Source organism: Agelaius tricolor, unplaced genomic scaffold, assembly GCF_023055355.1.
Source record: "Agelaius tricolor isolate 1412-34295 unplaced genomic scaffold, bAgeTri1.0.p SCAF_33, whole genome shotgun sequence".
NCBI lineage: Eukaryota > Metazoa > Chordata > Aves > Passeriformes > Icteridae > Agelaius > Agelaius tricolor.
Genome location: NW_027269293.1, coordinates 5,504,319 through 5,515,992, shown reverse-complemented (window position 1 = coordinate 5,515,992; position 11,674 = coordinate 5,504,319). Strand labels below are relative to the sequence as shown.

At 47.7% G+C, this 11,674-nt stretch overlaps 1 protein-coding gene and 1 long non-coding RNA gene across 6 annotated transcripts in view; both read right to left on the bottom strand.

Annotated features, from left to right (window-relative positions):
• Nucleotides 1–11,674, bottom strand: part of MARCHF2 (membrane associated ring-CH-type finger 2) — a 34,349-nt gene that overhangs the window by 12,919 nt on the left and 9,756 nt on the right. For all 5 annotated transcript variants that reach the window (XM_071451676.1, XM_071451674.1, XM_071451677.1 and 2 more), the window contains exons 2-3: nucleotides 8,661–8,880; nucleotides 4,988–5,183 (exon numbers count right to left, since the gene is read on the bottom strand). In XM_071451676.1, the coding sequence (XP_071307777.1) occupies nucleotides 4,988–5,183; nucleotides 8,661–8,836 (372 nt within the window). In that variant the 5' untranslated portion in view covers nucleotides 8,837–8,880. The remainder of the gene's footprint in view (nucleotides 1–4,987; nucleotides 5,184–8,660; nucleotides 8,881–11,674) is intronic.
• Nucleotides 656–2,639, bottom strand: LOC139602135 (uncharacterized). The gene is made up of 2 exons (XR_011683112.1): nucleotides 1,296–2,639; nucleotides 656–1,158 (listed from the first exon to the last, which is right to left on the bottom strand). It is a non-coding gene; the product is annotated as an uncharacterized lncRNA (long non-coding RNA).

Below are 11,674 nucleotides of genomic sequence, written 5' to 3'. Positions count from 1 at the left end.
GGAGAAAGAGCTGTCTAGGCTGCAGCAATCCTTCAGGTCCAAAGGCCTGCACTCCTCCTTCTGCCATGCTCTGGACAGCAAAGATACAGATACTCCCTGAAGAAGAATCCTAGGCAGTAACTGGGAATTCCCTGTGCATGATATTATTAGAACAAAGAGGAAAGTAGTTCCTCCAGGAAAACTGTGTCTGGTGTAACTTACACTTCAAATACTTCATCTAAGTATCAAATGACAAAATCTTCCAGGGAACACAAAGTATTTTGCCTTTTTTGACTATGCCAGCCATGTTGGCTAGAGTGTCCTGGAGTCAGATCACTTTTCTGTAAGCATATGGAGGTCCATTAAATTAACAATCATACAGGAAAACCACCCCTCTCTGAGGCTTGGCCATTTTGTTCTCTGCTGGAGACATGCTCCTCACTCAAGAACCCTGGTCCACAACTGTCCTGTGCTGGAGACCACTTGAGAGCCGAGCAGAGAAGCCTTTCTGTCCTCTCACAGCACAGGCACCAGTGTCCTGCACCTCTGGCTACAAAACTCTCCACTCAGGGCAGCAGGTGAATTCTCCATCTACACCTGCATGTTCAAAACATGTCCCCCAAAACATGCCCCCACTCAGCCCAATGATCTCACTGCTGGACAGTTTTCCAAAGCCTTTCTTTTTTTTTTTTTAGCTTTCAACCTGCTTCTTAGTTAAAAAATAGCTCAGCTAGGCTGAACTGCAGGAGGTATTTCCCCCACACCCATGGCCAGCCTGTGGTTGCCCGAGCTGGCTTTGGGCTCAGATGAGTTCCTCACTCTGGGTTCAGAGATCAGGCACGCTGGCAGTCAACACTGTCACTGTTTTTACATTGAACAGACCACAACATAAATCAATGGCTGCTTAAAGAAAACAAAAATATAACTTTTTAACAAATTATCTTTAATCCATACTGGACAAAGTTGACACCTGTCCTCTGTAAAAGAGGCTGTAAAATTCAGTTACTGTTTGTGAAGTGCTTGGATGTCACAGCAATAAGAACCCCAGAGAAGCTTGTGAGAAAATGAAGTTTGGTCTTGGTGAACAAGGACATAGCAGGATTAATACAGTTAGCTAGTGAGCATCTTCCATCCATGCACTCCTTCTGGAAGACACAGCCTGTGACCATGAAGACCACACTGTAACACAGACAGACAAGAGGCCTGAAGTAAAAACTAAGGCAATTTTGGTCATGGCATTTCCTGACTTCTAAGAAATCAGGAAGTTTACACAGAAGAATTTCAACTTGGCCATGTAGCTTCTCCCCAGTACTCACCAAAATGTCTCCTGCATCCCAAAATCAGCCTCAGACCCTTTCCTTCTGAAGGATCTCAAAACCACATGACAAAGCCAGTTCTTAATGAAGCTGATGGTCCCTTCCCAGAGATGAGCTGACCAGTGACTGCTGCTGCCACTATGACCAGCTCTAAGTTTCCCCAGGCTGGAAAGGCAGAACATGGCAGAACCAACAGCAAGAGCTGCTTTCTCCTCAGAGGCCCCCCAGCAGCAGGTACCACGTTACCAAATTCCTTTGTGGCCAGGTGACAGCAAAAGAGAGCTAGAATGCTTGGGGCAGCCTTTCACACATGGGGCAGACCCTTCTGCCATGCAGCATGCCCCTGCATCATTCCTAATCCTAGTCTCCAGCCATTTATCCTCTGCTCTTAATTTCTATTTTGATTTCACAGCTTTACTTGGTGAGCAGTGGATTTTTATCAGGGCTCCTCAACAGCACACTCACCACAAACATCACTTCCCCCAAAGTTTCAAAACACTCCCCACCCCTCCTCTCAAACAACCAAGAGGCAGAGAACTTCCCAGATAAGGTGGCTGGTGGAACTGTAGCATTTTTAAATGACTAAGCAGCCTCTTTCCCAAGCCCTCTTCTCAGAAACAGATGAACAACTTAGAGATTACACTTCCCAAAAGTATTTGGTTTGGTATGGGGATAAGATTGCACCAGACTGCAGGCAGAGTATTAATGGCAAGTGCTAGCCAGCTGGCCAAGGGTTATCAGCTCCTGCCAAAGGGCAGAGCCTCTGCTACCAGCGGGAGCTTCCCAAAGTGCTCACACTTGGTCAGTTGGCCTCTAACACCAGCAAACCCCAAGGGATGAAGCACACTCACTGTCATTGCCTCTGCACAGCAGATTGCAGTGGTGCAGGAGCTCAGAGTGGCTGTAGGAGCTCCCAATGAAAATGAGAAATTGAACTCCAGGTCACTTTCCCCAGGCTCCAGGCAAGGATCAGAGGGTTTATAGCATGGTGGAAGTAATACAACAAAACCAGGTGGCCTTTCAAGCCAGGTGAGCCCACGTGCTGATGAGCACAGGGGGCTGTGCAGGGCCCCAGCACACCTGAGTGCTGCAGCCACAGGACACTGCTGTACCCCCCCACTGCACTCCATTGCCTTGGGGCGTACTGCCAGCCTTGGAAGAGGGGCAAGAGCAGCTTGTTACCATGGGCTGTGTCAAACCAGGCTATATGCTGCTTTCCAAGCCAGGGAAAACCTTTCTGCCACTGAGCTGCTGGCAAGGGAACTGCTCTGGGGCTGTAGCATGCTAGGCTCTGCTCTGCAGCAGGGATCACTCTCACCAGCTACCTGGTGGCTTTCATCACGTGCTTACCAGCCTCCAGGCTCACAAGGCACTTCAGGCAAGCTGCTCCCCAGCAGACACCTCAACAGAGTAGATCATCTCCTTCACTGTGCTCACAGACAGTCCAAATACACCAGAAGTAGTAAACCACTGGAATCCCAAAGCCTTTGCCAGCTGGCAGTGATGGCTCAAGAAGTCCATTCCTCTCTGAAAACACAGTGGCAGTTCTCCTGTGTTTGAGTTCATTAAATGCTGCCCACCCATCACCTCTCAGCACCCACAGTTTGTTGATCACCATACCCTTATAGGCGCTAGTCCAGAGGGGCTTTTCACAAATTTCAACAGGAACTAAAATTGATTGTCCTGGAATGCTCATTCACCTACACTGAAATACAGACAAAACTTTTCTGTCCCACTCTCCCAGCAAGCTCCTCATGCCAGATGGAGGCACAGAGTTGGTGTCACAGGAAAAACTCCTCCAATACACACTAGCCTTTGAGCTTTTATTTGAGTGTGCAGTTTTCCAAGCCTATGCTTGTTATGAGGTGCCACAGCATCGTGAAAGATGGCTGAACGCACTCCCACGTGTTTGTTTCTGGCTAGGAATATTTAATATTTATTAACCAGTTCTTAAGCTAAAACATCTGAGACCTGCACTCACGACTTGGCCTGCATAAGCCCTAGCAAGATCACTGCCCCTGGGCTTGCCTGCACTGTGTACTCAAAGACAAGGTACAGCCCTTCCTAAATGTTTTAAAGCAGTGTTTTGCAACCTCTGAAATAAATGTTTGAGAGATATTGGCCAAAGCACCAATTTATATGTCTGAGCAGCTAGGAGAGAAGCAGTAAGACCCTAACAGCAGTAACCACTGAGGTAATGCTCATACAAATTACTGTGCTAGATACATGGTTTGGGTTAGCACTGCAGGCTAAAGCCTCCTCCTGTCTGGGGCTGTCAAGTCCATGACAATCAGTTGTAAGTTAAACAGTCATTAAAACTTAGTATCTACTTTGCAAACTGAAGCTTGAATGCTTCCCCAATTGGTGGATTCTTTTCCACTCAAAGGTTCACTAGGAGGAGATGGGAGTATGAGAAATAGATCTGGGGACACTGGAAAGGAGGAGGGGACAAATATTGTTTCCAGATGGAGGTGGGAAGAGAAAAGAAGCAACCTCTGGAATTAATAGGAATGGAAACAGAAATGTGGAAGGCAACTTAGAATTCCAGTTGTGACTCAGTTTTGACCTAACTGATGGGGCAAGGGGCAGGAGAGCGTGGACAAGAGCAGTCAGCATTACAAATCTGAAATAACCCTGCCTCCACACACGCTCTGGTAGCAGGTAGTGACAAATCCCTGACAGCTGCCAGGTAACGGGAGTCTGATGCTAAGAACCAGCTCCCAGAGCTCCCACTGGCTGATGGCTGCAGAACCTGGGACTCCCAAAACTGTTAGGTGTAAATGCCCAGCTGCAGAGTGACACTTCTCTGCACTTGCACAGGGTGTTGAAGGAACCACCGAGCCACTGACACAGGAGAGCTCACTCAACTGCAGACATATTACACCATCTCTAAAACAAATCCTTAAGCCTTCTGTATTGTACCTCACAGGTTTACTTATTCCTCTTTTGGGGATGTACACTTGAACCCTGAGGTCAGACAATGGCCTGGTCCATGCTGCCTTTGTTCCCAAAACAAAAAAACCCAATGCACCAGCCAGAGCCTGCGTTGTATGTTCCAGCTCTGGGAGGCTGAGGGACTGATCCCCTGTGGTCAACACAGAGAGGAACATGAGGACCAGCTAAGCCCTGTCTTGTTTTCTCCTTCAACTGGGAGGAGCACAGAGCAGCAGGAAGGATCAAAGCCTGAAGGAGCACACATCAATATTAGTCATGGGAAGACAGGTCTTTTACAAACAGTATCAGCAATCACCACATCTCACTTTTCAGAACAGAACATGACAAGGAAGGCACATGCAAGAGAGCTGCACTAATCTAACACTGAGATAAGATTAAAACCAGGAGCAAAAAAAAAAGAATATTTATGAGAACTTCATAATTCAGTCAGTCATGCTGTGACACCTGCAATTTGATGCTCAGGCAGTAAAGCACAGCCAAAAAAGCACAGTGCTTGCCACTGGCAGGTGCCATGTGGGCAGGTCACAGGTGGGAGCTGTCCCAAACACCACTACTGCATGTTTGCAACTACCTCACTTGGTCTGACAAGGGACTTGATCTCTTCAAACACTCTTCTTTGTGAGTACAAAGGTACTGCAAGGAGGAGGAGACACCAAGAACTACAAGAACAGTAGGGCAATCAGTCATTTTCTCTCAAATGATATGGAAATAAAAATGAAGCAGGAAGAAAATGGTACCTCTGTCAAGGGTCTTGGTCTTCTTTCTACAACAAATTCTGTGTGGCAGAGCTCACAGTAACTTGTGTTGGAGGAGGATAACCATTTTTCCAGGCAGCTCTTGTGCACGGTGCCCAGTGTTCCTGTGCAGTCACATGGGGAAAGCAGTCCCTCCCCATTTCCACCTTCATGACAGATTCGACAGATGGGACCATCACTAAAGAGGCAGAATGAGAGACAAACAAAATGAAATCACAGTCAGAGCAGGCAGAACAGCACTGCCATAGGGTCTGGTCCCACCAAGCCCCAGAAAGGCACATGAACAGCAGGCAGTGTGTGGCACAGCATGCCAGGAGCCTGCTGCAGCAAGAAACCAGTCTCAGGGGACAATGGAGGTGCTCAGGACATTTTAGATAATTTAAAATCTGGAAGACCCATAACAACAAGAGAAGATGGCACATCAGCCTGGCCAGCTCAGCTGGCCCCACAAGTGACTGCAGTGCACGTCCTGTAGTCTTCAGCTCTGCCCACAGGCAGGGGCTTATACCAGACCCAACACCAAGCCTGAAGCACTCATGCAAATCCAGACACTCAAAGCAAAGCCAAATGACCCACAGTAGTCACAGCATGCCCCAGCCACCTGCAGCTACTCAAGAGGTTGGCACTCAGGTCACATTTACCAGATCACCTACCCACTTTCAGCCAACCTCAGCTCTGCAGCCTGGGCTGAGCAGGAACTGCAAAAGGAACAGCAGTATTTCAAGAGACAACTGAATTGACCCTGGAAGTTCTACTCCCCAAGAATACAATATATTTCACAGCAGGTGTGCACCCAGAGCAAGGTCTCCAAACCCTCTGCCCATCACTGCACAGTAACTCTCCAGCATCCTGTGGGCACACCCTCCCCAGACAACAACAGCATTTCTGTCCTGCAGAAATGCTTTGGTGCTTCAGGAACAACACTTCCTTGGCCACGAGTTCCAACTACAGAATCACACAGAACCTCACAGAACCAGAGATATCTAGCAAAGCAACTAACAAATATTTTCAGAGACACTTGCAACCTTCCCCACAGGAGGCCTGAGCTGCTCATCACACTCAAAGTATCCATCTGTTCCCACGATATTCCTCACACCTTCAGCTGGCACCACTGACTGAACAATTCACACCTTTCACTAGACCTTTCACTAGACCAACTTGCTCAAGGCCCCAGCCAACCTGGCCTGGAACACTTACAGAGATGGGGCATCCCAGCTGGCATCCCATGGCACAGGTTTCCTAGCAGCCCTGTGCCACACATGCCAGCCCCATGATGAGGATATTCTGGACTCCCTGGGAAGCCCCAGATGGCTGTAGACACCACAGTTTGCTGTTCTCAGCAGTTCAGGTAATTTCTTCAGCATTCACCAATCACTGAGATAATTTAGGAACAAAATGCTGGACAGCAGAGGCCCAGGGCAGGATTGCCTTCCCTGGACCATGGAAACCAGGCCCTCACTAGTATCTCATTTCCACCTGCCAAACAGCCATTTCTTTCACACAGTTTTCCTCTTACATCCACAGCTGCCCAGATTTGGGGGTGCAAGAGGGGGTGAAAAAGGAACATCTTTGTTTCAAAGACCCTATTGTAGGTCCTCTTGAAATCCAGGTGAGTGGTATCAAATATCACCTTTTCCTAGATACTGCTGACAGAACAAAAAAAGCCACATTGAACCCATATAATAGTTCACACTCAACTGCTATTCTGACTTCAAAAAACCCCACCTGACTACAGAAGTTTGTGGGATTGCAACACAACAGCCAAAGCAATCTTCAAAACCAGCAGCACCACCTCCATTAGTTTGCACAGAAAGCAGGAGTGAGGCATGGAAGCACAGTTCAAGGAAAAGGAGCACACTGGGGAAAAAGGTTGGTGGGACATAAGGGAAAGAGAAGAGCCAGCAAGGAAGTGCATGTCAGCTCACTAAAGGAGAAGCAAGATTCCTCAGGAGATCTCTCCCACAGGATATCTCTACCACTTTCAATTCAGTATTTAGCTGGTTTCATCCCAATTGGACTTTTATTTATATTTAGGGCTGCAAAGCAAATTACACCCAATGTACACCATCCCTTTCTCTCTGCTAAACATCACTGTTGAACCACTGATCCATGTTCTCTCCTCCTTTTTACATGCCTTTTATTGAGGGGATTTCTTCAGCCAAGACAATCCCTGCAAAAGGTGCAACAGGAGTCTGGGAAGGTGGTGGAAACTTCATCCTCAAAGATCCTGGAAACTACATCAGACAAGACTCTGAGCAGGTTTGCTCTAAAAGGAAGCTGGACCAGACATCCTATGGAATTCCCTTCCAATTTGAATTATTTGATGATTGTGCAACATTTATTGCCATAAAATGCTGTACCAGAACAGCGTGCACACAGAGCCCTAGTGACCCAGACAGACAATCCCCTACAGCCTCCAGTGTTCTCATGCATCTGTCATTTCCTAAGAAAAGCATCTGCAAGTTATTTCACCCGTTCTCTTCCTGTTTGTGAAGTTTCATATTTCCAGAACATTACTATAACCTTGGCTATCAACAAACAACCCAAAATGAAAAAGATTGCTGACAGTGGGTGAGAAGAATTCTTATCAGACTTCATTTTCCTTCCTTCCTTTACCCTGCCGGGTGGGGACCCGCTCACACTCCCACATGATGCACACTCAGACACAGTTTTCCAGCAGGCTGAAGACACCATATTGGTAATTCAACATTCCAGTGCAGTCATGTTGCTCTTGGCTTTGCTGTGCTAAGTGCTGCTGACAAGGAAGACACTGAAACCCACCACCACAAGAAACAAACTGGTGTTCATGTAGAAACACAAGGAATCATTATGGGTTGACCCTAAACATTAAACCCTAAAAACATTAGGGTTTTTAAACCTGTTTCCAGGCAGTTTTCCCACACAGTTATTACACCCCCAGTTCTAAAGGGTTAAACAACTCCTCACCCTGACTATCTACTGCCAGAGAGCAAGCCCAGTTACTTTCACATTTTTATTGACCTGCTCCAGGTTTGCTGGATGCAGCAATTATGTTTGCCTCTATTCTCATCCAGCTTCCCTGCATCCCTCCCCCATGTCTGCAATCACTGCTTTTGTATCACACAAATGTTTGACCAAACTCATTGAAACAAGCAACAGCTGTTCAGACAGGATTTCTGAACACAAAATGTGACAGCTCTCAGTAGATGGACTGAACAATGCTGCCAAATGTCCTCTACTCTGGAAGCTACTCAAAATAAATGACAAGAAGTCGCATCAGGAGGAGTCTGAGCTAGTGAAGCTGCCACGTGTCGCCTCTAGCAATAGCTGGATGCGGTAGTTGCTGCAACACAAACACCGTCCCCTCCCTGCGGCTGAAGATCAACACCACGCCTTCACTCCATGGACGTTCCTGGAACAAGGGCTCGTTCCGGCGAGCACGGCCCAGGTTCACCCCCGAGGCCGGGAGAGCAGCGCAGCGGAGGCGCTGCCCGTGCCCTGAGGGCTGCGGGAGCCCGGCTGAGGGCCCTGGGCGCGGCCGGCCCGCCAGCAGTCCCGCCCGCCATCAGCGCCCCGGCAAACTCCTTCACAGAACCAGACTTGGCTGTCTCCCTGCACCCGAGCCAGGGGAACGGCCCGGCTGCGGCTCCGAGCCCCGTCCCGGCAGCAGCCTCACCTCTGGGCGCCCAGCGCCTTGATCACGGTGGAGAGGAGCCGGCCGTCCTTGGCCGTGACCTGGGTGATGTACTGAGGGCGGCCCATGTCCGACTCCTCCACAGACTTGGACAGGGCAGCACTTCCCGGGCAGTCGCAGAGGGAGCCGGGGAGGTGGCAGCAGTCGCCTGTCGTCATGGCAGCTCTGGGCCCCGCTGTCCCGGGCCCGGCACCCGGGAGACCTGCAGGAACAGCACCACAGTCAGATCCAGAACCCTGCAATCCCCAACCCCTCACGATCCTCCAGCCCCACTCGCACTAGGAGCACCCCAGGGCCCCAACACACGCGCGTTTTGTGAGTCTTCTGTCCCCTTTAATAGGCTTTGTGAGGCTGCCTTACCATAACATCAAGGCTCCAAGTGTTCTACTTACATAACTTACCATCAGAATTGCAAATCTGCCTTTCCCAGAGAGAATTCCTGGTAACCACCCTTTAACCTGATGAAGTCTTTTCAAACTGAGTGTGCTGATACAGAGATGGGGAAGGCAACCAGAAGCCCCATGGGCCTGTGCTGTTCTGGCTAGAGCCATCCTGAAAACTTACATTCATACTCTCCATAAATACAGCAAAGTTTCACCTGAACAGGGCACCTAAACCAGTTTAGGTGGCTGGGTTCAGGAGGCCCTTCTCAGCTGCCTTCAGAAGCTTCCTGAGCACTTGAAAGACTGTCCAAGCCCAAAAGGCTCTCCCATCCCATCTTTGATGTTTTTTCTCTTTATTTCATTGAAGAAATACACATGCTCCCATTTCTATATGCACTGTGGTATATCCCAGCAGTAAATGTGTGGACATGGACATCCCAAACCCATCAAAAATCCTCCTTGGGAAGGGCAGCAGGCCAGCCTGACTCCTTTCCCTTTCAACTGTTCAGATCAACCATGACTTTTACAAGAGCCACTTGCAAACAGCAAAGCACACCAGCACATTTTCAACATTCACCCAGCAAAGAGAAGACACTGAACAAACAGCAAATGCAAGAAATGGAAAGAAGGTGTAGAGAAAAGCCCAACACAGCAAACCAGGAGCTGGCTCTGATGAGCCACATGTGGAAAGGAGAGCTCTCTGCCTTTGAGGTAAGGCAGCAGCTCACCCAAGCTGCCAGAAACAGCCATGTTCCTCCCTGGCAGGGGGTATCTCATCCCCAAAATAGGGTATGCTCTGCAGATTTAGAAAAATCCTGGTTTTGCCAATCGCCTTTAACCTGGCCCTGAGAGGCAGCTGTGCAGAAATAAAGAGCTGAGATTACAGTGAGTCACACTGAACACAATCCAACAACATTGTACTGCTGGTAAAACCAAAATCCCTGTGTCTGTAAACAGGACTGCCTTATGTAAGGCACGCACAGTAATCCCTGCGCACCAGCACTGCTGGGATCAGAGCTGGAATGCTGCCTCATCCTGGTGGCTGGATTTCAAGATGAAATAAATCCATAAAAGAAGTTCAAATGAAAGCAATAAAAAGGAAAAAAGGGGAGGAATAAAAGGAAGTAAAAGAACCACAGCCCCAAATAAGATATATGAAAACAATTAGGTTTGTTACATTTTGGGGGAGTGGGGAGAATCGGCAATCCTTGCCTCCTGGGGGTAGGAGCAGGCAAACAAACCTTCATCATCCCATCCAAGGAAAGGTTTTTGTTTTGAGATCTCTGAGCACAACAGGAGTCAAACATTCTCATGAAACTGCAGTTCTGTCAGGTTCAACTAAGCCAAAATCTAACAAAAATAAAGAAAATAAGGGCTTGTTCCTGGTTGGAGGCTTGGCCACACTACAGAGGAAAAAGGCCAAAAAGCCAGTACAAGAACATGATCCTTGAAGCCCTGGAAACACTGATTTGGGTAAGCACAAGTGCTTTTTCATGTCTTGGAAATTAAGCAACTCATACAACCAAGGGCTTCATGTGTCAGGACAGCTTCCTTCACGTACATGCATTCAAGAGGGAGAGAGCCCTTCACTGGTGTCTCAGAACCAGACACCAACTTTGGTAGCATTCCCTCACTTTACAGAATAGTTTCTAATTTCTAATAGAAGACTTTCTAATCTCTTTTTCAAAGCTGCTCTTGATAACTATTTGTAATCCTTCCTTCACATCTGAGCAGGAATAAGCTTGAGCTTGTGGGCAGGTCAATCCTCTTCAACATGAACTTGAATCTTTTCATCAACTTAAAAATTAACTTGATAGACTCAACCTCTCACTCCACCTGTGCAAAGAACACACAGAGTTAGAGCTACTTTTCTTATTTCTCCTCCTCAAAGAAAAGGCTACAAACTCTCCAGCTGCAAGGAGCAAAAAGTAAGATGATAAATGCTATTGGAATTACTTAAGTCAGCTCTTCCGCAAATTAAGGAGTTCTATAAAATTAACAACCTCTTACTGAAACAAGCATGAGAAGATATATGCTTTTAATAAAAAGGTCAGTTCCATTTGTTTGGCCAAAATGTTGTTTATTTTAAAGTTCAGAGGAAAAAGTCCATTCTGCATACTGGAGTAAAACTGCCCTCACTGACTGTGTCCTGTGAGTATTTATACTGAGGCTCTTTGTGCTCCACATCTGACAGACACAGGCAGCCCCATGGCTTTGCCCCAGGGCTCTGTTGGGGCTGGAAGGGAATGGCCATCCTGCCGTTCTTCAGGAAATGCACAGGTTTCTGTTACAAGTTATTTGGTGTTTCCTTGTCAGGCTCCAGCCCAGGGTGGAACCTGAAGTCACTGCTTTAATATCTGACTCATGCCATTCAGCAAATATGAAGCTAAAGCAGCAAGATTTTCATGGTTAGTAAAGAAGTAAGTGAAATCCAAAGACAACATCTGCAGTGCACTCGGGTCCCAGTCCCATACCCAGTGGAACATGAACAATGGTGTACAGCCATGTCAGTCCCTTTCCTGATCCCTCAAGGATCAGCACATCAACACACAGCCTTCTCTCACAATTGTCAACAGCTCATCCAACCCAAACCCAGTGTTCACAGAATCATTC